General features: G+C 45.5%; 1 protein-coding gene and 1 non-coding gene across 4 annotated transcripts in view; one reads left to right on the top strand and one right to left on the bottom strand.

Annotated features, from left to right (window-relative positions):
- ITSN1 (intersectin 1) overlaps positions 1-26451 on the bottom strand; it is a 222869-nt gene that overhangs the window by 40284 nt on the left and 156134 nt on the right. Inside the window, exons 23-29 of one of the 3 annotated variants that reach the window (XM_059921480.1) lie at positions 26233-26315; positions 22148-22314; positions 18998-19043; positions 16506-16627; positions 13043-13160; positions 11162-11353; positions 9307-10789 (exon numbers count right to left, since the gene is read on the bottom strand). In XM_059921480.1, the coding sequence (XP_059777463.1) occupies positions 10788-10789; positions 11162-11353; positions 13043-13160; positions 16506-16627; positions 18998-19043; positions 22148-22314; positions 26233-26315 (730 nt within the window). In that variant the 3' untranslated portion in view covers positions 9307-10787. Of the gene's footprint in view, positions 1-9306; positions 10790-11161; positions 11354-13042; positions 13161-16505; positions 16628-18997; positions 19044-22147; positions 22315-26232; positions 26316-26451 lie in introns of those variants that run through there. The other 2 variants (XM_059921482.1, XM_059921481.1) reach the window with 2 other exon arrangements.
- TRNAE-UUC (transfer RNA glutamic acid (anticodon UUC)) lies at positions 5123-5195 on the top strand. The gene has a single exon. It is a non-coding gene; the product is annotated as a tRNA-Glu (tRNA).

The raw sequence follows: 26451 nt of genomic DNA, 5'->3' as shown, positions 1-26451 counted from the left end.
CAACAGAATGTATTGTCTCACAGTTCTGGAGGCTGGAAGTCCAAAATCAAGGTGTCAGCAAGTCTGGTGTCTTCTGAGTCCTCTCTCCTCGGCTGGCCATCTTCTCCCTGTGTCCTCACATGACCTTTCCTCTCTGTGCGCTCATCCCTGGTGACCCTTTGTGCCCAAATCTCCTCTTCTTAGTAAGGATACCAGTCAGATTGGATAAGGACCCACCCTGATGGCCTCATCTTAATGAGCTCTTTAAAAGCCCCTTCTCCAAATTCAGTCATATTCTGTGGTATGAAGAATAAGGGTAAGGGCTTCAACATATGAATTTTGGGGACACTATTCACCCCTAACAGGTGGGGAAGTACAGTCGAGGGGGCTCTGAGCGATGTAGTTAGGTGTCTGGATTTTCGTCTTTGGTTGGGGAGCCAGGGAAGGTCTGGCTGTATTTTGGGAGGGTCACTGTGGCAGCTGCGTGGAGGATGGAGGGGGCCGTGGCTCTCGAGTTTGGCTGCATGTCGGAATCACCTAAGGAGCCTTTAAAAAGCCTGGCGTCCCTGCTGTACTGCAGACCCATCGAATATGACTGGCTGGGGTGCGACCCGGGTGTCCATGACTTGTAACCCTTCCAGGTGGTTCTGATGTGCAGCCAACGGTGAGGACCACGCCATGGGAGGGAAGCTTGCCTGGAAACACGGCGCCTGGTGTGCAGAGGGAGCAAGACTCAGAAACTAGACCTGTCCAGGCACATGCAGGATGAGAGGGGCCACAACCACTGAGCCGAGTCCAGCCCGAGGCAGGTCACTCATGCCACTTGTCCAAGGAGATGTGACGGCCGTAACCACAGAATGCCATCCTCTAAGGCCATCCACACCCCGGAGCCCAGAGAACCTCTGATGCTCTGTTCCCGGAGGCCACACTGCCACCACCTGACCCCCAAGTCCAGGGCTAGAGCTTGAAAGATCACTCTGCTTGATGCCCTCATCTTACAGATGGGAGAGCAGAGCCCAGAGATGGACGGTGACCTCTGTGATCAGGAATAAAACCTTCGCTCCTGCTGTCCTGGAAAGTGGAGGCTCACAAGGAAACCACGAGCTTTTGAAAGAGTGGGGCTGAGGGTGGCCCATACCCACGGCTCTCCCAGTCCATTCCTGGATGAGCCGGTTGAGAGGACGCTCCTGTCCTTGGAGCCAGAGGCTGTCCGGGGTTGGTGGCAGCCAGGCTGGGTCAAGGCAGCCGGGTCTCCTCTGAAAATGACCTTGGCTGACCAGTCCCAGGGCAGCCCCAGCCCATGGGAAGCTCCGGACACCAAACCAGCTCTGGGTGGTCCACAGGGGCATGGGTGGACTTCTCATCCCAATGGAACTTTCTTCACAAGGGTCTAAGAACAACCTGGTCCCCTGTGGTCTCTCCTAAATTGGCAAACTGACCCCGCTGGAACACAAGAGGCCACCTGAGCCCGTGACATCTCCTGCTCTTTCTCAGCAACTGCAGAGATGCCCTCAGGTCCCTGCTTTCATGGAACTTCCATTCTAGTGGAGGGGAGACATAAAAACCAAACACAAAATCAATATATATTATTCAGGGTGGCGTAAGAATGGTGAATAGTAAGTCTCATGATTAACAAGCTCATTTCCTGTTCTAAGGTCTTCTCGCAAGGATTTTTTTTTTTTTTTTTTTTTTTTTGGCTGCACTGCGCAGCTTGCGGGATCATAGTTCCCCAACCAGGGATCGAACCAAGGACATGGCAGTGAAAGCGCCAAGTCCTGACCACTGGATCGCCAGGGAACTCCCTCCTGTGGATTTATCTTTTCAGAGCGGTGCCTTCCCAGGCACAGTTGGTGCAGGGTTCTAGGCCACACACAGCGAGGAGACTGGACACTGGGGTGCGTCCTTTCCCTCCAGCCTCACTGGGGATGAAGAAGTAAGCCTGCGGAACGACGGGGGGGGGGGGGCAGCACCAGACTGTCCACCACTGACACTTCCCGAGCAACGGCCGAGAGTGAGGTACCGTGGGGAATACACAAGTGTGAGAGGTAGGGGCTGCCCTCCAGTTTCTAAGCAGATGGGGAGACTGGGCATAATTCAGTACTAAATACAAAGGCAGGTACCATTGCTACTTAGTGTTTGTAGGTCTTCGTGGGATAGGACCTGGCTCCCAGGAAGCTCACAGTCTGAGGAAGGAGCTAAGAGTATCTCTGTCTACGCACCAGCCTCCATCCACTCAGCTCATATACGGTAAGTAACCAGCATTCAGCCAAGAGCTCAGACATGGCGGCTTAGAGGGGCTGGCCAAGGCAGCAGAGAAAGGAGGGGTGAAGGTGGGCAGACAGAGCAGGGGAAGATGGGGTGAGGGCATTCCAGCTGGGGCCCACCAGTGGCTTCAGCTTAATGCAAGAATCTTGGAGAGGTGGTGAGGAGAGTGTGGTGATAGAAGGTCTGGCTGCGTAAGACTCGACGGGCAGGGCGGGGCCGGTGATGGGGGTCCGTGGACCCGAGCGCACGTACCACCTCCCCCGGACGTGCAGGCACACAGAGTCCTGGGGGGAAGACGAAGTTCAGGGAGGTTGAGTCGTGTGATCTCCAAGGCAGGGAAAGGCTCTGCGTCCATGCTGTCTGCCCAGCCAGGATGCCACAGTGGGGACCAGTGATGAAAGTGGACCTTTCTTTTTTTTCTGGCCGCATCACACGGCATGAGGGACCTTAGTTCCCCGACCAGGGATTGAACCCGTGCCCCCTGCAGTGGAAGCGTGGAGTCTTAACCACTGGACCCCCAGAGAAGTCCCAAAAGTGGACCTTTCCATCAAGTAATTTGGAGGTCAGAGGAGACAGCTTTCAAGAGAGCTAGTTGGAAACCCACTGGGCCAACAGAAGCCCGGACTTCTGTTTAGGGTCATCATGGTGACCCAAAAGGTAGCAGAAGGAACTAGAAAGAACATTAGACCAGGATGCTGGAGACCAGCCTGGGACTTCACCTCTTTAAGCATCAGCATCTCCTCCTGGAAGCCAGAGTGGCTGCAGCCCCTGCACCCGCAACCCGTTCTGATGCCAGAAACCTGCAAGGTTTGTAGATGACAGAAGCCACTAATGGTGGTCCTGTCAGCAGCTCAGAAAGGAAGACCCTGGTTGGGGAAGGCTGAGCACAAATGGGCAAATAGGTAGGAATAAATGAGAGAGGGTGGGGCAGGGGCTGCGCATGGGCAGGAGAAGGGAGCAGATCAAGCGGGGCCTCATGGACCAAATGCAAGATTTGGGTCGTTATCCCAGGAGGAATGGGACCTCCCTGGACGATTTTAAGCAGAATTAATTGGGTTTTTAAAATAGCTCTCTGCCCATGGTGTGGAGAAGAGGCTGGAAGACGGCAAGCATGGAGCAGGTACCGGGTAGAAGACTAGTGCATCCTTACGGGAGGAGCAGGAGAAACTCATCAACCCTTGGGGCCTTTGCGCTGGCTGTTCCTGGGGCTTGGAATACGCTTCCCCTTGACGTTTGCATGCCGACTCTTTTTCTGCAGTCAGATCTCCACCCCTCCACGTTACCTCTCCAGAGAGGCCATCTGCTATAGCCCTGGCCTTCCGTCACACTTGTGCCATTTCATCCACCACTAGCTGAAACGATTCTGCTTATTTGTCTGCTGGTGGCCTCCTCCCGCTACTGAATCTATCTCCTAGATTCAGGAGAGCAGGCACCTTGTCTGCTGGGGTTCTGCTGAGCCCAGCCTCATCACCTGGATCCATATTCCTCAGCTGAGATTCTCAAGGAAGTAGCAGGAAAGGAGTTGCTTGCTGGAAATCAGCAGGCAGGCGGTGTCCTGAGCCTTTGATACAGTCACGGGGAAAAGGGAGGGAGAGGATGGGCAGATGTACTTCTGCCCCTTGAGGATGGGGTAGGGTGAAGGTTCCTGCCGGAGATCACATCAGCGGAGGATTCAGATGTGTGGGGTCCTTCCCAAGGGGGCCTCAGAACCCCAAGGCAATGCCCCAGAGAGGAGGGGGGGGCAACCTGGCTTTGCCTCCTGCGCTGGGGCAGACTGTAGGGCTTGCGGTCTGCTGGAGGCCCGGCAAAGAGGGCAGAGGTGCCCAAGGCCCAAAGCTCTGGATCCTGAGAAGCATCTCAGGGTGTGCACAGGGGGGTAGGAGAGAATTAACCTCCAGTCTTCAAGTGTGCTGGGGGCAGCTGCTCTGGAGGCAGTACCTTGGGGAGCAGCCCCTAGTGATACATTTCCCTTAGCCAAGCTACACGGTTGCTTTAAAAAACAACGAGCTTCTGGCATGTTTGGGGGCTGAACGTTCCAATCTTTGCTGGCAAGAGAACACAAGGCCACAGAATGCAGTGATGAGAAATAAAGGACCCAGTGACTCAATGCCTGTGTGACAGGTTTATTGTGGAGCGCCGCATGGGCCTGCCAACACAGTCCACAGACGTGACATTTAAAAGCCTCGTGCATTCCACTGGCTCTGTTGGTCTCCCCGCTGCCAACCAGCCGTGTGAAACCCGGGGCGGCTTCTCCCCCTCTGCCAGGACATCTGCCGAGACTGTGGCCCAAATCCCAAATGCCCCTGCACGTTTAGGGAGCACAGGAAGGTGTTTGAAAAAAGCTGCTTGCCTTGACATGGGCCAGCCTCCCGCTAACAGAGAAGGGCCCCGATTTGCGCACAAATGAATGAGACGTCTGACAGTTTTCAGGGAAGCTGTCCAGGCTTTTCTCTCTGAAATTCCCATCTGCAAAAGCGTGTTTTCTGAAAGTCTTAAATGCACACAATCCTGTGCTGTCTGGGTTTAATGCAAGAAAACAGGAAGCCAGTTAAATGGATTCTGTGATGCTCACCGACCAGGCACAGATGCCTTTTCTCCCCAGCAACAGTAACAACAAAGCTAATATCTATTGGGAGCTTACTATCTGCTAGGTGTTATTATTATCTCTCCATATGTAAATGAGGAAAATGAAGCACAAAGAGGTTAAGTAATCTGCCCGTGAACACACAGCCAGTGAGGGGCAGAGCTGGGATTTGAACCGCTGCTCTGAACTGCCATCTGGTATTGCTTCCTAGCCTCTAAAAGGGCCCAGGATACAGTTATGCGGATCCCCCATGCTCCCCTCTACTATCTACCCAAATAAAATGTTCCAGGGAATTCCCTGGTGGTCCAGTGGTTAGGACTCAGCACTTTCACTGCAGTGGGCCCAGGTTCAATCCCTGGTCAGGGAACTAAGATCCCACAAGCTGCACAGCACAGCCAAAAAAAAGAAAGAAAGAAAAGCAAGTGTTCCAAAATTTTAAGAGAAATGGAGTCAAATATTACACTAAACTTGTAGATAAGTTGTGTTATTATATACAGCGGCCAAGGAATGAAAATTGAGAAGCTACAGCAACATGTGTTCCTAGGTTGGCCCAGAGTGAGAGCAAGCCTGTGTCTTCGGAAAATCTGCCTGCAGTTGCGGTGAGAAGGACTAAGGTTGAGGAGGCCAGTGGCGTCTTGAGCCCATGTGCTGAAAGGGGCAGCAATCTGTTGGAATCCTTCCCTCCCATGGCAGCCCCAGGAGTGGGAGGACCACACAAGGGAAGGGGAACTCGCTCTCCATCTTTCCACAGATGCAGTCACTGATGATGTGGAGGTGGGTGGCTCTGAAGCCCTGGCAGAGATAGGGCTGCTCTTCTCAAACGCACAAGCCAGAGAGTCTGGGAGCTGCCTTTGAGAATGTCACTGTAGCTCCCAGACCGTCAGTGCCCTCAGCTACAAAGTGCAGGGCGTGTGCCCAGTGTTCTCCAAGATTTCAACCTCCTCAAATAATCCCGGGGGGAGGGGGGAGCACCTCTGCATGTACCTGCGGCCACCGTAGACCTTTTCCTATGTGGGACCTCGACTGCAACTAAGTGGGCTGGGACCAAAGGGGACTGTGTGTGGCAGGGACCGAGGGGAGAAGGGACAGCGTGGGGCATGTAAGGGAGTCAAGTTGTTCACTACTCTGAGTGAAGCAGCATCGCTGATGAAAAATGGCAGCTCAAAAGTGCCTTTCCCCCTCCTGTGTCAGTTAGGAGAAAATACACCCAGAGGAGACTCTGTCCAACTTTTAAAAACATGATGGGCTGAGTCAAAGGAAGGGACGCTTCCTCTTTTGAAGCTTGTGACATCATCTGACATTATGTGCCAAGCAGATGTGGGAACAGCAGCTGTCAGCCTACGCCAGAATCTTCGAGAGTGATACTTGTCTGCTTGCTGGTGGTACTACGAGCTCACCATTCACCCGCTGTTACCAAGCTACCTACTGACATGGGCATTTAAGTCACCTGTAAATCACTGTCTCTCTTTGTCTGTCTGTCTGTCTCACACACACACACACACACACACACACACACCCAGTCTGCTGACAACATAAAATAATAACATCGGAGCTTCTAAGAGGTAGCATGCTTAACAGGAAGTTGCATTGATACAATTTTATAGCTGATTCTCTTTTTCTACAAACAAAACCTTCACTTTTTTGTGACTCAAGTTATATTATTAAAAAATGCCCAGGGAGTTTTCAATGTAAAGAACAGAACCTTCCTAAGAGGCAATGGAAACCTTTGATATGGAATCACCACACACCAGAAAACATTCTGGAAGTCTGGTTTTTATGTGTGGAGTTTTCTTAAAGAAAGGCCCAAGAGAAGTTTGGCTGAAGTGAAATGTTCACATCAAGCTATCATGATCCTTGACCTTATTGTGTTTCCCTATCCTACCAGATCCAAAATATCAGACATTTTGAAGAAAGGGCTATTTTTCTGTGCAGTTTTGGGACTGTTAGCATTCCATGTAGTTTCCACAAAAATTCTCTTGGGTATTTTGGGAACTAAAAAGAATGAATAGGATTAACTTACAATTTTGCTAGAAGGAAAAATGAATATTCACTTTCTCTCATCAGTGATTTTCACTCTGCCAGGAAACAGGACTGCCTGATTTGTTGGGCCTGTTCCCCAGCTGAGAGCCGGGCTGGCACGGAGACCTGGTCCAGACGCAGGGGAAGACGCCCTGGCATCCTGGTCCTCAGCCTCCTGAACTGACCAATGAGCGAGAGGCTTCAGGAGCAGCCCCTTCTAAGGAGACTGCCGCTCTCAGGAAGCTCACACCTAAAAGCGGAAGAGAACTGCAGAGACAGCCCGGCCTCCTCTGCGAGGGTGATAGGCTGCGTCCCAAGAACCGGAAGTCGGTGCTTTCCTCTCATTCACTAATTCCCGGTCCCACCCATCGGACAGGCGTTCTTGAGCACCTCCCCTACTATGTGCCCTGAGATCATACAGTGTATTAGGTTGAACCACATGAAATTGCCGTTTTATAGGTAAGAAACAGGAGTACTGGCAAATATTTCATACAGTTAAACCCACCACTTCGAAGGTTTTCCTAAGCTAGTGTTAGCAGGTTTTTCTTCTGATGGCATCAGAGAAGGTGGAGAGGACCCAGTCACCACTTGCTAGGGGGTCTGGGCCTACTTCCAGAACAGGGTGCACATGCAATGATGTAATACACTGTAACTTGACAGGGGAATGAATCCTTGCTTGAGATCGGCTTCTCCTAGATACCATTTTATGCAGAGGCAGCCTGGAGCTTGGGCCACGCGGCTGCCTTCAGCCCTCTGGGTCCTGCTCTGCATGGGCGGGGCAGGCGGACACAGGAAAGCAAGTTGTCCTCTTCTTGTCCATGTGCCACTGGGGCAAAACTCTACCCAAAGTTCAGTCGCAAGTATATTCACCCAGAGCAACCAGGAGAGCATTACCCACAGCAGCCAGTGGGATGAGACCAGGGTTTCTCAACCTTGGTACTGGTGGCACCTGGGGCCAGATCGCTGTGGCCCCAGGGGGACTGTCGCTGTGGGGGACTGTCCTGTGCACTGTAGGATGTTTAGCCGCATCCCCAGCCTCTACCCACTGGATGCCGCAGTCTTCCCTCCCTCTGCTTGAGAAGCACTGGGTCAGATGGATACTCTACAATCAAGTGCAAACTGAATGATCTGGGAGGGGGAAAGAGCAGTTTCCTGGGGACCAACCTGTGTCGACAAACCCAGAAGACAGCCTAGAGGGATGATCTATGCAGAGGGGCCTGGAGAGAGTTATAGAGAGTACTACAGAGCATTACCCACCTTGGCAACTGCATCCCTGCTAGCCGAACTCAAGGCTGGAAAGACTGACTTATACAGGTGAAGGGGTCCCGGCCAAGAGACGGGGTTTCGCTGCACAAGGGGGTGGGCTGGGTGACAGTGACAGGGGTCTCTCCGCCCACCTCTGGGCCTCCGTGTGACATCTCTGCCTCAAACAGCCACTTCTCTTCCCGGCTTCATCCGGCCCCTACTCATCCTTCCGGTCTCAGCTTAAACATCCCTTTCTCCTGGAAGGGTTCTCTGATCCCTCCCTTCAACCGCCCTCCCCGCCCGGTCAGCTCTGGATGCCCTGCTCAGTGTCACCTGGCATCCATATTTCTCCTAGCACAGAACGTATCACCGTATCACACACACGCACACACACACGCACGCGCACACACCCACCCACCCCAGATATATTTATGTACATATATTTATGCAGTAGTTTGGTTTTCTGCTTGTTCCTCCCATTAGAACATGAACTCCATGAGGACGGGGACCCTGTCTCTACTGACAGAGCAGCACACTCTCCCCAGAACCCAGAGGGGCGTCCGCACCCGATGGATCTCTCCCCCACAATATCTGCTGAATTGATGAAGGAAATCACTTTTCCACTGAATGGCAGGGGAGGACCAATAAGTGAAGTTCCTGAACGGAATCAAGCACGTGGTCGTCGTAGCCAACAGTTCCATCAACGTGTACCCCAGTTTGTTTCTGCAAAGGCAACGAGACTGGAGTGTGCAAGGCAGAAACGGATGGAGAACAACAGTATGGAAGATGTGAACGTTTCCGTATTTACCCACATCTGTATGTTCAACAGACCCTTATCGTGATACATCTTTCTGACAAATGTTTTATACTCTGAGTCACATCACACACCTGCCAAGGTATCAATAGCATGTACCAAAAGCCCAATGAGACAGTTAAGCACGAAGCTGGGTGGTAGTTCTATTCTTCAAAACCAGTATTATGAGGGGTAACTGTTTGCATATTGATCAGGGAGGGGTGGGTAGCAGGGTAAGAGGGAGGGCCGTTCAAAGAAGACTCAGTGAGGTTCTCATGGTGTCTGTATCACCATGGACAGCAGGCCACCTGCTCATGTCCAGTCTGCTTGTTCCCCGTCACCACTGCCAGCTTCCAACATCAAGAACACAGAGACATTTCCGTCTAACTTTTATATGAAGAATTTAATTATCTATACACATAACTAATTCAAAAGTTGTATTACAGTTGTTAAAGCCGCAGGTTTATATATTTATATATTTTACATTCATATCCATGAAAATACTGACGCGCCAGTGAATGAGGGGGAGTCCTCGTTCTCGGCACCACGTGAGTGGAGAAAGACCTCTACACAATCGCCAGCACGGAATCCCCAAGGGGAGGGACGTAAAAACAGAAGTTCACTACTGTTAAAAAGTCATTAGTAGAACCGCTAGGTTGTGCTTGAGGCTCCCTGCCCCCCGCCCCATTTTCTGTGCTGTCGGCAACGGCGATTTTATTGAGAGCTTCCAACTAGTGTTTAAAAGACAAACATGGCTTCAGCTACAACACATCCAACACATCAACGGACCATGAGCTCCATTTCATATTAATCTGTAGAAATTCCACAGTCTAGTTAAAAAATGTAAACATTGGAAATTAATTGCAGGGAGACTCCTATACATTCTTTCTTGTCAAGAAAATTACTTGTTCAAAATATGTCATTCCATGAAAAGTCACTGGAATAAAACTTGGTGTAACAGAGACTAAGGCGAGATTGTAGATATTGTTGATCGTAACAACCTCAGTGGTGTTGTCTACGGATTTATGGCATGAAAACACGCAAAATTAAAAACCCAAAACAGAAAACACCAACTCAACCAGATAAATCTGAGACCGAACAAAAACACAGGTGCTTTCTCGTGTGGCTACAAGGTCACTGTGCAAAATAAAATTAATGTAATATGATTAGAGCATCATACAAGATAATAGCTTTTGCCATGGAAAGAACTAATTTCTTATGTACAGGATGTATTATTACATGCTCAACAAGGTACATCTGATACACACAAACAAGCACAAAACAGCTTCTGTTTAATTGGCCTCATTCTACATGTCTTTAAAACAGATATACTGAACTCCTCTGTACTTCTATAGTAGGGGGTCGAAAACCCAAACGACACAATTTAGTTGGTAACACTGGACAAAATGAAAAAAATACATCGAGTCTCAGATTTATGGACATTTGGAACATTTTTTAATAGCACATGCAGCATTCCTTGATAGTGGGTCTTTTTGCAAAACCAAAATAGCAAAGAAGTAATTCATTTATTTTTTTATTAAAAGGCTAAGATATTTATTTTAAAACAATTTGAAAACTATTGAAAGCACCTGTGCAAAGGTGGGGGGAAGTCAATTTGAGTCACTAGGAAAGCCACAAAAGGACCCACTACCCTGTGTATTTTTGTAATTTTTTTGCTTCTATCTCTGCAAGTAATAACTCAACATTGCCATCACATGCAACTAAGGTAAAATGAGGTAAACTGCTCTGCAGTGAGTTCTTCTACTCAGAAGGCAGTAGGTGATCATGCTGGAAGTCACATGATCAAGGCTGCATCTCCCATCATCCCTCTGGGCAGTGATATGGGATAGTGGGTCTCTTTGAGGACTTTCAAGCCTGAGGGGGGGATGGACAACATATGATTCCTAGAAAAAGGAGGAAAACAACACATAAGCAAAACAAAACAATGAGCAAAATTCAAGCTAGGAAAATGAGTCAGGCATGTAAACAGCATGGTGCCAAAATGATTAAAAAGAAAAAAAAAAAAGGAAAAAGGGGGGAGGGAAGGGAGGGGACATGCTACAGAAGGAATGATTTTTTTTAAAGAAACAAAACAAAACAAAAACCCCACGAGATAAAGTCTTGCATTACAGAAGGTCTTCAAAGAGACTGTTGCGAATGCAGCAATGGTCTAGCTTTAAGTTCTGCAAACAAAGCTCAGCAGAATCAGAGCAATGCTGCATGTTTCACCATGAGATACCAGAGAGGAGAGGCAACCGAGGCACCAGGGCACTTACATTGCTGGCTGGGGTCCATGTCTGTGGTCAGCTTCACGTAATTGGACGGGAAGAGCCCCACTTGCCCGTGGACTTCTCCTTTCCACCAGTCGGGGTCCTCCTTGTTGAGGACGTTGATGATCTGGCCCTTGTTGAAGGCCAGCTCGTCGTCATTCTGCGCGGTGTAATCGTACATCCCGATCACCTGGCACACTGCAGGAGACAGGCCAGGTGAGGGGCGGCGGCACACCTGCGCGGCTCGCGGGACGGGCTACCTGGGGGTATTAGGTACTCTCGTGTCTCATCTGTGTCCTTTCCAAAGAGGACAGAAGTAAGTGGAGGGCTCTGATGGGCTTTGTGTAGTGGGGGAAGTAGAGGAAGACGGAGGATGGAAAACCAAGACGACAGCAAAAATGTCAGACCAGGCCTTGAGTTTCTATAATATCTTCCTCTTTTACACGTTTAGTTGTCAGCAGAAAATGTACAGTGATAACTGAAAGCTTCCATGGAATCATTTCTATTTGAGTGCAGTGGCACTCCTTCAAAATGCTGACTCTGAACATTGGCCCAACTTCACACACAGCTGCATATCATGGGGACTTCACTGTTGCTCTTTATTTCTGTTCTGTTTTTTTTTTTTTTAAGGTGGAAGGTAATTATCATCTGACCTCCAAAAAGTTCGACTCTCAGTGAAAAGTAAAATCAGTGTTTTATTCTGCTGTACCTTTGTGTCTCAAAATTTTCTCTCAAAGAAAGAAACAATTTCCACATTCAAGAACAATTTTTCTTTTCTCATTTTTCCCTCAAACCTATAGGAGGTTACACTGCCTTTATTCCCCGGCATTTTTACACTTCAGATAAAGTTTGCCTAGTTAGGTTTTACCCCCAGTTAATCTTTCCTAATCAACCTCTATACAGTCTTAGGCTTTAAAGATGCTCCAGCTAATTCAATCACCTCAGCAAACTATTTCTGCGGGTTTTAACCAACCTGATGAAGGGGACGCCGCCAGGCCTCCCCAAGGGAGAGGAGACCCAGCTGGCACCACACCCCTCTGCCCACACGAGGCCACGGCTCAAGCAAAGGGGCCCAGCTGTGGTTGGGAACCGGTCACAGTGTTGGCCAGTCCTCTCATTTCTTGCAAAGGCCGCCAGGTTTTAATCTGATTTCGCTGGGGATGTACAGCATAAACATTTAACCACAAGGTACTGGAACGAAAATTCTGCATTTTCCACAAGTGCCACCCAGGCACTGATGGCTTAAAGACCTAAAGCAGAAGTCTGCTCCCCTAACCTCGCCCATCTCAACTATTACCGAAGCATCTAATTCGGTCTCTTCAATCAGAAAATAGCCAACCGTCTAAGCGGCGGAGCCCTCTGTTCCTTTTTAGCCCTTTAGGAGAGTGTGTATAACATCCTGTCCATTAAGCGCAGCCCCTCTGTTCACAGGAAATGTCGCAGGGGAGCTATTTCAGTCTCAACTGAGCGGCACATTACAACCAACAGAGCCCTGGGGCCTCCCAGCTCAATCTCCTGACCTATTTAGACCCCGGCCATTTATTTTTAGGAGGCCCTTTTTGTCCCCTCGCCCCCTAGCCCAAATTCCAATTTAAATAGCTGGAAGGAAATCAAGAGAAAAATCTGGCTTCAATGGCACAGCATTCAGGGCCCCTTTAGGAAGCCGGTTCCAACAAGGGCTCTGTTGTACCCAGCACAGCAAAGCTGCTTCGATACTTGGTCCTTTTGAAAAACACACTCCATATCACATTAGCTGGGTGTCAGCCCCAGCAAGCACAAGAAGCGCTTACAGCCGGTGTGAAAGACAATCTAAGCTAAAAAAAATTGAGTGGAAGGGCTACCACGACGCATAGACCATTTTCTGAGCAGAGAGTATGAACTGCTTACCTGCTGGGAATGCTGCGGGCTTCGGTGGCTCTGTTGGAGTGATTTTGCTCGTCCCAGGGCTTAAAAGTTTGACATAGTTAGCAGGGAACCAGCCTATCTGGCGCTTTTTCCCACGTGCCTAATAACAAAAAATTATATTAAAATGTTTCAAAGGTTCATGTTCTTTCATGTTATACTTTGCACTTATACCAAGTTTACATATAACTGAAAAACAAATGACATCAATAGTAGAATCTATGGATTACTGTATTACAAAATGAAAACATGCCAGCTAAAATTCAAATTGTGGCAGCCATCAATCAGCAAAGCCTAGAATGTTCTGGCATGGGCTGGATTGTGCGGATCACAGAGTACAATGTAGTATGTACAGGATGGAAAACTCTGCTCATTTAACAGCTCTCAGCTGTCATTTTCAGGTAATGTAGAGACTATGGTTTATGCCAATGTTATATATGGATTTTAGGAATAATAATAATGGCAGTCAACACGTGCTGGGTGCTTTTTATGAGCCAGGCCTGTGCTAAGCACCGTATATGCATTTACCTACACAACAATTCCAGAAGGATAATACTATTTCCATTTCCCACTATTACTATTCCTAGTTCCCAGATAAAAAGAGTAAGGCTCAGAAAAGTTAAGCGACAATCTCAAGGTTACAGGCTAGTCGGTGGCAAGCCAAGATTCACAGTCACATCTGCGATCTTCTTATGGAGAATAATTGTGCATATACAAGATGACATACACGCAATATATGGAGGACACAAGGAGTCTAAACTTCACCTTGTTTTCAAAAGCCATCAGGCTTATGTGATGGAACAGCCACATTTTCCACCACCATTCCTGCCTCCTTCACTTTAATCTAATTCGACACAAAATCCATTCACTGAGTGTTCACGTGCTGGGAGTTGTTGGAAAGGGATAGTATAAGACACAGAGGAACTTATAATGAAGTTGGCGAACCAAGACTTGCACTCCTGACACAATTCTATGAGATGAAGACTCTAGTTAGGGATGATGGTAAGTGTTATAACTACCCTTCTGCACACCACCAGGAGCAGAGAACTTAACTTACAGCACGTACATACACACACACACACACCCCATCTAGAAGCAAGGCTTTGATAAAGACAGCTGCCTTTGGGGACAGGGTGGGAGGGAGACATTTGAATTCCCTTTCGTAATTTTTATTTATTTATTTATTTATTTTCTGGGGGGTCACGACGCGCAGCATGCGGTATCTTAGCTCCCCGACCAGGGATCGTATCCGCGCCCCCTGCAGTGGAAGCGCGGAGTTTTAACCACTGGACCGCCAGGGAAGTCCCTTGTAATTTAAAAATTTGAAACCATGTGAGTATATTACCTGTTCCCAAAATAAGGAAATAAAATTAAGAGAAAAGGAAACTTGCCACCATCTTACCTCTGCCCTCTCATCTGATTCAGTTTATCAAGAGGGATACTTCTGGGTTACTTTTAGAACGCAGATCAAATTTCACTTTCCTTGAAGTCTGATAGATTTCATGACCTTGGCTCAAGGACTAAAGCTCTAATCCACAGTTAATCCACCAATGGTGGAAGCCACTCCTTTAAAGGCTCCCCCATGTTAATCTATTGAGTATATACTGCCATAGGTCTCGCAACGACCCCACCATTTCTCCCGTCCCTGCACCTTCACCAGGGCGGAACACAGAGCTCACTGGCAATTTCTTCATTTGTGTGTCCACAGGGGAGAAGGGCTGGTGAAAGCACCAGAAGCCGCCCTGGGCACGGCAATTGTGGATTGTAAGAACCACTCAGGACTCTCTTTTGAGCAAGGTACAAGGAGCGTGAGGCTGAAAAAATATGGTTTCTGCCTTAAAAGAGCTGATAATCTACAAGAGGAAGTAAGAAATATGCACGGAAGTAATAATATCTGCGTCAACACTAAATACCAAGAGTGGTACAGGCATCGGGGCCACCACGGTTCATGGGAAGGAGATGCCGCTTCTGGTGGGATGGTCATAGAAAGCTTCCGGAAGAAGTGGGATTTGGCCGGCTCTTGAGGAACGGGGGAGAAGTGGAGATGACCATGTGGGGAGGCGCTATGGGCAAAGGCAGTGAGGCATCGGGGTCTGAGGGTTGCTGCTATTTTTCAAGAGAGCAAATCACCGAATGAGGCTGGAGTAGAGATGTCGCTGTGAGAGGTCAGACTGGTCAGACGGATGCTGGAAGGGGAAGAGGGCATCTGAGGAGAGGCTGATGAGGAGGGCCAGTGGGGACACCCCCTTTTTTTTAAAAAAATTTTTATTGGGGTATAGTTGTTTTACAATGCTGTGTTAGTTTCTACTGTACATCGAAGTGGAGTTCCCTGTGCTATACAGCAGGTCCTTGTTAGTTATCTATTTTATACATATTAGTGTATATACGTCAAGGGGACACCCCTTAAGTCTTCAGAACAGGGGAGTCACATATGGATGGGAAAGCCAATGAGGTGACAACTCTCTACAAGAAATGAGACCCACCGGTCTGAGGAAGGCCTCCTCCTACCCAGTGAAGGAAGAGACATATTAAAAGGGGGAGTGGAGGGCACTCCCTGCCGGTCCAGTGGTTAGGACTTGGCGTTCTCACTGCTGGGGCTCGGGTTCAATCCCTGGTCGGGGAACTAAGATCCTGCGAGCCATGCAGCCAAAAAAATCAATCATTAAAAAAAAAATTAGAAAAAAAAAAAGGGGAGGGGTGTGGATTCCAGGACCCCAATGGAATCCTGAGCCAATAAACTGTATCTCGTCCTCCTTGCTGGATAGGGTTTTTATGGCTGCCCACCAGCAAGCTCCCAGGGGAACTTTTGCCTTTGGGTACTCCAGGCCAAAAGTGCCTTCTATTCCAGCCAAGATACATTTCTTCAGTCCACCAGCTCACTCTTCACTCTCCGGCACTTTAGTTTTTAATTAGCTGCACAGAAAGGTGCTGTGTTTCTTTACCTCACCACAACATAGGCCTTTGCCTTCCTGACCAAGGTTTGCCTTGACAGAATGATGAATTGAGGACACACACACACACACACACACACACAAACACACACAAGAACTAAAACTGTTGTGCCGTACAGATGTGGCTTTGAATGCAAAGGCTACTATGGTACCACACCTTACAGCACCGCTGATGGAAAGCTCCGCTCCTACAACGCTGTGACTTACGGATGACTCCATCATGAATTCTCACTATCCCACCACTCACTGTCTGAACTCAAGAATCCAACAGATTGAGATGCATCTTCAGAAGAATGCTTAGCTCTCACAATTCTGTTCCTGGCTGCCCAAAGCTTAGGAACCGAATGGATCCAGATAACGTGGCATCTCTCACTACACAAACGCAGGATGTAGGTGGTGCAGGGTTATCTGTACTTTGCAATGAAACGGTGTCCCTTTGAGATCTTGCATATTGAAATTTGGGCAGAGAATTTTAAACAAATGGAAAAGACACTGACTTGCAGCTCTCCTTCCCACCATCCACCTGGGTTCTTTTTTCGGATCAAAATCAGCTGACCAGGGGCCAGGGTGAGCTGCTCGGGACCGGTAGCAGTGTAGGAGGCAATAACCTGGGCAATTTCTGGAAAACAAGACCAAACATGGCAGCGCACCATTAGAGTCAGGAAAAGGAGAGCTTAAGAAGACACAGCCACCTCCCAGGTTCACGGGTCAACATCGTCAAAGCCGGTGTACGGGGCCGGTTTTCTACTAAATGAAGAAGGCTCAGTGGCCCTTCTTTGACCACACGGCAAATGCAGTATTCAGGAGCTGGGCTTGTCTTCCGGTTGTGCCCGGTCTGCTCGAGGACCCCCTCATCTCTCAGAACATACCAACTTGCCTCCACAACCTCCCCACTCTCCCCCAACTCCGCACCCTACCTCCACTGCCCCAATTCCCAAGAACACCCCGATGCCAGCAGCTGGGCCTCATTCATCCCCAACTGCCCTCCGCCCTCACACAGTGCTGATTATTATTAGCACATGGTCCAGTCAAGGATGGTTGAGCGAATCAAGGAACTCAAGTGAACCTTTTCCACCTGCCAAGTACAGTAGAAAGAGAAATCTGTTTTCTTCAGAAACCACCAGGAGCATGCACTAGCTAATTTCTTTCTATGTTACGACTTTCTTTAGACTCTCTCTTCTACCCACAAGACCATTTCCTTTGAGGCTCACATTTTGAGGGTGATCCCTGAATATCAGGTAGGAATCACATCAATGTAAGTTTACTTCTTTTTATTTCAAGTTAGAGGACGATCCCGCAGTCAAGAGGAGGGATTTTATGCAAAACAACAATTCAGCACAGAAAAAAAAAATGTAAACAGTTCTGTACTTTTCCTGAATGTGAACAGTCTCATGGGAAAAGTTCCAGCAGTACCACAGACCAGGCTCTGAAAAGTACATTTCTCCTGGCACAGGAGGTCGACTACGAAAGGAAAAAATCCTCCTCTGACTGAATTCTGGCGTATCCGCAGCGACGGCCTTGTGAACTTCTAGAAGCAAGACAGAACAGACTGTTCTATTCCTCTCCACTCTCTCCCCATCATAACTGTTCTTGAAAGAAAGAGATGAAGAAAGAAGGAATGAAGTAAAGACAGACAGACAGACCGAAGGAAAGAGGGGAAAGGCCCACGCTCCTGCTTCCCTGAAGGCACCTTAGCCCCCTAGGACCCTGTTCTGTAATAAGCGGCCACCATGCTAGGAGTGCCAGGCCGTCCTCGTGCGGGCTGGCCCTGACAGACGCATCCCAGAGCTCAGGGGAAGCGAGAAAGAGCCCAGCTTACACATACGTGGGCTCCACTGAGAGCTCAAGCTGGGAAATCTGTGCCGGGGATGAGAATTCTCCCCCAACATGCCAAGGACTAGCTCTAGACTCCACGAGTTTTCCATTTGGAAAAGATCCAAATTAGTGTCCTATTTGGCCCCTGATGTTCTTACTCCTCAAAGGACCTGGCCTGCGTAGCCAGTGACCTGCCCAGCCAGTGACCTGCCCTGACACTCTTTTCTGTCTTTTCCAGCTTTTTTGAGCAGCTCGCTGGTTTCAGTGCAAAGTTAAGCCCCTCTGGACCCTTTGGAATGACAATTCAAAATGTAGCATACTCCTGGTTAAAACAGAGATTTGACCGGGGTGGTCCAATATCTGAGTCAGACTAAAATCCTACAACTACCTAAAAACCCACCTTTCCTTGCCAGGTAAGCGCATTTGGAGCTGAGCACCAGACACAGATACACACATCCCTGTCAGCACTGCGGTGACTCTTTCAACCTGTAATTTCTTAAGGCTGTAATAGCAAAAAAGCTCAAATGACCTAGAGAGGAAGACAGGCCATACAACCGTATGATTTCACATCTGCTTCTTTCTTCTTTCTTTCAGGCTTCTATTTATAGAATATGTGATTTTGTTTAAATAAACTAAAACACTTTGAGTTCAGAGGGATGACTATAATTTTTGTACCTTCACCGTGTACCTGAGGAAAACCACCCAATGGCTTCTAAATTAATAGGACCTGCACTCTGATAATACGTGTTGCTCTCTCATCTCCTCCATTATTTATGTCCTGGGTCTGAATATGCTTCCAGGAAATGAACAAGGGCTTCCTGAACCTAACGAGAGGAGGACTAAGCAGCTGCTGACCCCAAATCCTACAGGTTCATGCATGACAACTTCCCACCATCTTGCCTGAATTATTTCTTCACATTCCAAGAGAACATTCTGTCTGGTAATGTCCCTACTCTCCATGTGTGAGGCAACAGCCATATTTCATAACCATCTATAAATACGTTATTAATGGATTTCAAGGAAAGGATCTGCTCCAACCACTCTTCGGACAGATTCTTTTGTCTTTTCTTCTCTTTTCATTTTTAAGGCTTCTGGCCCCAATAAACAAAGATTGGGAGCAACTATCAATTACATTTAAAATATTGAAAAATAAGCATCAGGGTTTGTCACTTACCAGGTTTTTTTCCTAAACTCCCTGTTTTCCCAGCAGTTCCAGAGCCCTTAAAACAGAGCAGAAGGTCTCATTTGCATACTGAAGAGTTTTGGTCAAGCAACTTAAAAAACGATTAATGATGACACAAGCCCGCATGAGCCCCTAAATTCCCCTTTTCATTCTGGGGAAACATAGTAGCATTGTATCTCCTGACATTACGATCTGTATCAAGGAAAACATGGGGCGAAATAAGTACTTTAAAAGCGTGTAGCTTTAACTCTCTTCTTAAGAGAAAAATTAGCAAAGTAAGTGGCATTGTAGGACCCCAGAGGGCTCAGGTATTGACTGTGTGTAACATGGACGCATCCAGTCCCTGGGTCAGGTGAAACAGGGGCTGCCCCACCAGGAAGACTGTTATAGTCTACAGCCTAAACACTAAGCTCATGCTTGATGTCCAAATGGTTAATTATTAAATACTTCACACATAAAAAAAGTACAGAGACTATAATAGACATCCATGAGTGCAATGGATGTCTATTATAGTCTCCATATACTAGAGACTAAATACGTGAAAATATTAATATTATTAATATTAATATTTTAATTAAATTAATATTAATATTAACAATGCATGGAAATATTAATATTTTGGTACATTTGCTTTAGGGCTTTCTTTTTTTTTAAAGAAGGAAACCAGTACAGTGGCAATTCAAACACCCCTTCCCCCATCCCATTACCCAAAGAGGCAGCCAGTCTCCTGTATATCCTTTCCACCCAAACCTTACACTGTTTAAACACTGAAATTTCTCTTGTAATGCTGGACACACAGCTCATAGAAGCAGACCATTTTTTTTCCCCAACTACTAAGTGTTCCAAAAGTGCTCTAGGGTTGAATTCCTTCATAGATACTCATGGAATTTTAAACCAGCTGAGCAAGCCAAGCCAGCAGAGACTCAGTTGGGACAGGGGCCAGGCCGTAATCTGTCGTTGCAAAGTGCTTTACTCCAGATTAATTTTCACTCTTGTGTCCCTATCTTCCAGTAAATTAAGTATTCCAATTAAAACAGAACAAAACAAAAGGCTTAATTAACTAAATGGGAGTAACTTTAAGAATAAAAATATGTAATTATCTACCAGGAACACAAATTATCATTGTCCCTACCTATATTTATAGTGAAATTCAATAACCATTTGGCAGGGAAAGTTTGAATTAAAATGTTTACTCTGATTATGCTTTCTGTATTAACGAAGTTATACAATACTCATCTTCCTTGCAATTTTTATAGGCTGCATATCCAAATGAAGGAACACTAATGATACAAGATTCCAAATGACCAGTTACTTTCCCAGTACAGGCTTAAATATACTCTCTCTAGTCCATAAAAAGAACAAAGCAATTAGCAACCCAGTGATAGAATTCAAGCAGCTTCAATGTGCTCCCTTTTAAACACCACAGCCAGCACTTAAGCTGAGACGGAGTCAGATGGCCAGGTTCCATCCTGGCGCTTCTTAAGAATGCAGCAGAAAAGTTCATCCAGGCTACGTGCTCCAGCCCTGCTCGTGTAGAGAAGGGAAGCAGGTTTAGGACAACCTCCCCCTTGTCCATGGGTCAATTTTGGTATCTGAAGCTGGGTCTGGTTTTTAAGTTTGGCGGGATATGGCCTTATAATATTGAAGTCTATGTCCAAGTAGGATGAAAGAGCTGCCTTTTTTGATTTTTTATTATGAAATAACGTTGCTAAATGTCTAAAATCTTTAGCACTGTTAGTTCTTCTGTGGCTGATATTTAAGACTGTGATTAAGAAAGCACTTTACAACTCAACTTACCTTTAGAAAATGTCACAGTGCATTTTTTGAAACTTACTGACTTTGGATGGTTTTTGGTAGAAAACTCTAATTTATTAAAATATAATACTAGTAATGGCTTTTGTGTTTAACTGATCCCAAAGGTAAAGCCATTTTAAGAGGTTTTGTGCATGGGAGCAGAAATCCAGTTTAGTTTTTAATGTTTTCCCTCTACTCCCCTGAAATATCTCCATGGTTCTTATTGGATATAACTGGCTGGCCTGGAGAAGAGTTGAATTTTCCCTCTCCAGGTCTGCAGAGGACAATACAATGACTGTCCTACAGAAAAGAAGTACTTTCTTTCCAGCTTCTGCCAAATTCTCCAAGGGTAAAACACTTATGCAAATCCCTCCAGGGGAATTTCAGCAAGCTGCTCTCAAGACCAAAGCAAGGGAAAACAAACAAAAAAACCCCAAAACAACAATGACATTCTTTAAAAAAAAAAAAAAACAACCAGCAAATAAAACTATTCCTAGGAACTGCAGGCAAGGTGAGAAGGCTGACCTGGTAGAACTATCATAACTACCATAGCTTATCACCAGGCCCAGCTTCGCTCCCCAAGCAGCTATGGGTCTGTTAAATGACTACATCTATAACCCGAAATTCCCACTAACTTGAAATTGGCCACTACGAGATGGGCTCCCATACTCTAGTAGGCCCACACCACCATTTCATTAATCTTGTGCTATCTCAGGGCCACTTCATGCAACTGAATTTTTAGGGACCCATTAACAACAATGGGGAGACACTTCCAATTGGTAAGGATAACAGCATTTAAAATAAATTCAGTCTCTGATCAACGGAGATACTAAGTTCTAGCCAAAGTGTACCAATTTCTTAGATCTTGTGTCTTCCTACTGTGTAGGCAAAAATACAAATTCTAAAAACTCTCTACTGCCCAATATTCTGGGGCCAGTATCACCAAAATACTTTTGTTTACATGGGCAAGATATTGCTGTGTATCTTTCTTGGGGTTTCTCAAATCAGTGACCCTGAAGACTTAATCTAGAATATTTACTCCGAATCCTAAGTCAATTACATTCAGGAATAGAGATGAATCCTGAGTATTATCCCAGCTGACGCAGACCAGCCTCATTACGATCAGCCTCCACTGAGCCCCGGGGGGTTCTTCTGCTTCTGGGAAGCCAAGGCTGACCCTGCGGCACCAATAGACAATTTCAAACAATTACAGGTCACACTGTATTTGCTGTCACGTTCCAGAACTTAGCAAAACCCAACAATGATGTTCCACCGGCAAACATCATGACTCCCTGAAAAGAGAATCGCTGCACAGAAAGGGAGAGGAAACAGTTAATGTGGGTTTACCTCTGAATCTTTAAGCCTCACATAGTTAGAAGGGAAGACTCCGGACTTGTCGCCCACTGTTCCCGTCCACCAGTCACCATCTTTCTTGGTAACCAAAATCACATCCCCTTGCTGAAAGGTTAAATCGCCTTGCTCAGAACTCTCGTAAGTGTACATGGCAATAAATTCTGGTGGGGAGAAATATTGAGATACGGAGAGAGCTTGATTGTTTACAGAAATCCCAGACAACTTTGCAAAAGCAAGTTTATGAATAAGGAAATTATTAGGATAAGGTCCATTCAAGAGAAAGGCTAGTCACTGATAAAATTCAGAGTTGCAGAACCCCCTGGGCTCCAAATTCCCCGATTGCACATAAAAATTCAATAACTGCAGCCGGGGAGACAATTCCTGTGAAGATCCAGGACCAGGAACAAACAAAAAAAAAACCCAACTGCATGTCCACCAACACCAGTACTGAGAGTGATCTCCGATTTAACGCCATGGTTTCTTTTTACATGAAAATGGTTTTCACGTTCACTTTTAGCTAACATTTACTGAGTACCTAGGTCATGCTGAGCACTGGATTAGATACACTGACATGCAGGCTCCTTGGTGAGCTCATCAAATATCTGTAATTCACTTTTGAAGGTACCAAGTCACCATTTTAGAAACCTTTTAGATGTGGTATATCCTTTTTGTCAATTAAATAAGACACGTTTTTCATTATTCAAGTGCCTCGGTGAAAATTTAAGTCCTATTGTGCCATATACACAGATGGCAGGAAGCTGTTAGAACACAAAATTTAAAATATATATTCTTTAGTTAAAAACGGACATCTACTTGTCATTCAAGTATAAACAGGTAGAGTGGACTGCTGATAAAAGTAGTGTCTACCCAATCCCAGAAAATAATCACGCCTTTCTGAACAAGTGGAAAAGACAAATCACAGTTTCTTACATTTGATTATTCATGTAATTTAGTCGTAAAGGACAAGAATTAATGTTCTTTACTGTCTTGAATGTGAAGGATGTGCATTCCAGAGGAAGTTTTTCTTTTGAATTATAAACAGCTGACTTTACTAAGGCTTAGAAACCAAGTCACACTCTCAGAAAGATCATTTGACACAAAATTCTAGACACTACACTAGGTAGAGAATAAAAGATTTCTGGAAAGATGAACATACGTTTCTTATTTCCACTTTTTGTCCATTTTATCCTAGGCCTTTGTGTATTTTTTAAAAAGCAAAAAGCAACCCCCCCCCAAAAAAAAACGACAAAACAAAACAAAAAAACACCATTTACCCGAAAAGTTCGTTTTATGATGGATGATGGATGGAGTGTTTCTTGCTAAAATTTCATATGATAATCCTTAAATGCAGAGCTTAATGTCAATTAATTTAGTATGGAGGACTCCACTGTCTAATTATAAGAGCCTCTGCAGGAGGCACTAATGAAAGCTAAAACAGACACCAAAAAACACAAATCCTCCTAATGCTTATGCTAATGTGGGCAGCTCTCCAAGGGGCCACTTCAGCCTCGCTGTGCTGACTTGCAGGCTGAGGCCAGCAGACCCCGAGATACAAGGTCATCCAAACGTACAAGGCAGAACAGAAGCCTCTCTGTCTTTAGCCCTCCAGCACTGGTGACACACACCTCCACAGTTAAAACTGGAAAAATGATTTCCCACACAAGGAAATCAAAGTTTGGCAGCTTGAATAAAGACATTGTTTTTTCATTAATATATTCCTTTTTCTGATTTCTCAATATTCTGACCCTTCCCTTTTCATTTTGTTCCGTTACTTGTTCCTTAGCTCATGTTTGGCCATTTAAGATTGGATCCTTGGCAATCAATACTTTTCCCAGTGATTCCTGCACTTAAAAGTCACTTTCTTAAAATGGATCCAAAGTTTGAAGTCACTTTCGAAATGCTTAAGAAACTTCAGAAGTGTGAACTCTAGCTGAACTTCATACTGCAGCAGAAGATACCAAGGAGACGGGAAAGACTGTGGTTTTACTTGCCCTGTGTGCACGCAGGCATCTGCGAGGACCTTCTGATTCAATGAAAACAGGGAGACATGAGGACCGCTATGCGGGGGCTCCTCACCACTTAGACCCTCTTCACCAGATGTGTAACACAGGGCACTGGCCATTCCCAAGCCCATATTTTAAGAGCTACCCAAATTGACCATCTATTTAATCTGGTTTCTGGTTTACGTGAAATCTGATTACATTCAATACAGTATTGATAAGTGGTCCATTAATATATTTAAGTACCTTTTCTCAGAATTTCAGATGTCAGTGTCCTCCCACACCCCTCCAGAAAGCCAGCAATCTCTCCTCAAATTTCTAATACCTAAATCATTTCAAAATGGATGTAATAAATGCCAACTGAGGTTAGAATTTAACTCTCTTCTGTTGCCCAACTTTAAGGATGTGTGTGGTTCATCTGTGACCTACTTATTGAGGTCTCAAGTGTAGAGGCCTCTGTACAATGTTTCAAAACAAATCAACATTCATCAACCCAGCTGTTGGAAACTAACACACCATTGTAAAGCAATTATACTCCAATAAAGATGCTAAAAACAGAAAAACAAAAACAAAAAAACCCAGCTGTTGGATGAGAAAGCTCACTGCTTTAAGTGACTATCAATAAATCCAGGAAATGAAGCAAAAAGGAAATAAAAGTAGCAGACATTTACTGACCTTTATTCCAAAAGCTTACACTATTATCTCATAAGCCTTGTAATCATTTCCTACCTCAAGTGGTGATTATTATGCCCATTTTACAGATAAGGGAGTTAAGGCATGACTAAAATTAAATGGTCACTAGGTGACAGAGCGAGGATACAAACCCTGGTGCTCCAGTGAGACTGAATGGATATAACACACTGAATTTGGGGGGACGGGAGGCACAAATAATTTGCCTGACATAATACTGACTACATGTGCTGTGTTTAAAAGACCTTTTTGCCTGTTCTCCTAACAGTGGATAAAAAAGTCATTAAGATGACAAGAATGTATGAAGAGAACTATCCTAATGATTGTTTTGGCGGTAATGGCAAAAACTGGATACAATAAAATACTGGATTTGTTCAGTGATGATGAAGTTTTACAGTTATACCTATAAACTAAAAAAATTTTTTACTTCTGAAATTCCTCTTGAACAAGTAACTTTGTTACTATCTGAAATACCATTAAATTTTAACCCTTGCTGTCTCCATTGAAACAATTGCTTTAATAATTCTATTTTTCATAAGGCAAAGTTTCTAAGGAATGTAAGTCTCATAATGGCAAACAAACTGAACGAAAGATTCCACCCTCATGGAATTAATTCAAGGAACCTATGAAAAACTACTATACAGTCGTGTAGACATCTGTTAGCTACAAACACTGTTCATACTTCAACATGGAAAGCCTGTCTAACTTGGGTAGCGCTCATGGACCAAATGAAGAAAAGACATGAGATTTTTACCATTAGAGCCTGAATTATGTAGGTTTTGTTCATTTTTAAACCTATACCATCTATTGGCATATATAATCGGAAAGATTAGGTCATGAAGAAGAGGAAATAAAGCAATTAATTATTTGTGTAATAAACACTCAAAATACAATTTTTAGGCCTAAATAATCTGGTGTGGTTACTTACATGGAACACAGAAATGAAACTTCTGTTTCATTTGGGGTACAAATGGCACTGACGTTACTGTGACAGTTTTACTGACCTGTATAGTTATGGCTTTAAACCAAAATACTTATCTGTATAAAGTCAGAAAAATAGCAACTACCACAAATTAGCTGTAGAGATGCTCAGAGAACTTGGTCCTTAGTGACTCTGACGGGCCTCTTTCAAGAGTCAAAGGGCTCATAATCAAACATAATTAGAAAATTCAGTTTTTATGATCAATGTATCTGATAGTATTTTGAAAGTCTCCATAAAGTACTATGACTTTGTAAAGAGCTAAACCTCATTTTACCTTAGAGTTTAATATAATGAACGTAAATTAATGTAAACTATTTAAACATGAGATCCAACTTCATTTCCAACATTCACTGTATTACACGATTCCCTCCACCTTCTAAAGAACATGATCTGAGTCAGGTTCTCACCTTCTCCTGACACGGCCGGCTTGGCAGCTGGGGAAGCTACTCTCTTTAGACTAGCAGGACTTTCTGAAGAACCAGAATCCATGCTGGAAGAGGGGGGGAAAGTATTTTAATTTTCACCCTCAAAGAAAACAGTACAAATGACACTGATTTTTCTTTTTAAAAACTGTTTAACATTTAAAGCATTGATCATCTACAGCTGAAATAGATGCACTCAGCTAA

This window comes from Balaenoptera ricei, chromosome 4, assembly GCF_028023285.1.
Source record: "Balaenoptera ricei isolate mBalRic1 chromosome 4, mBalRic1.hap2, whole genome shotgun sequence".
Taxonomy (NCBI): Eukaryota; Metazoa; Chordata; class Mammalia; order Artiodactyla; family Balaenopteridae; genus Balaenoptera; species Balaenoptera ricei.
Note: the sequence above shows the minus strand (reverse complement) of the source record. Positions and strands in the feature narration are given on the sequence as shown.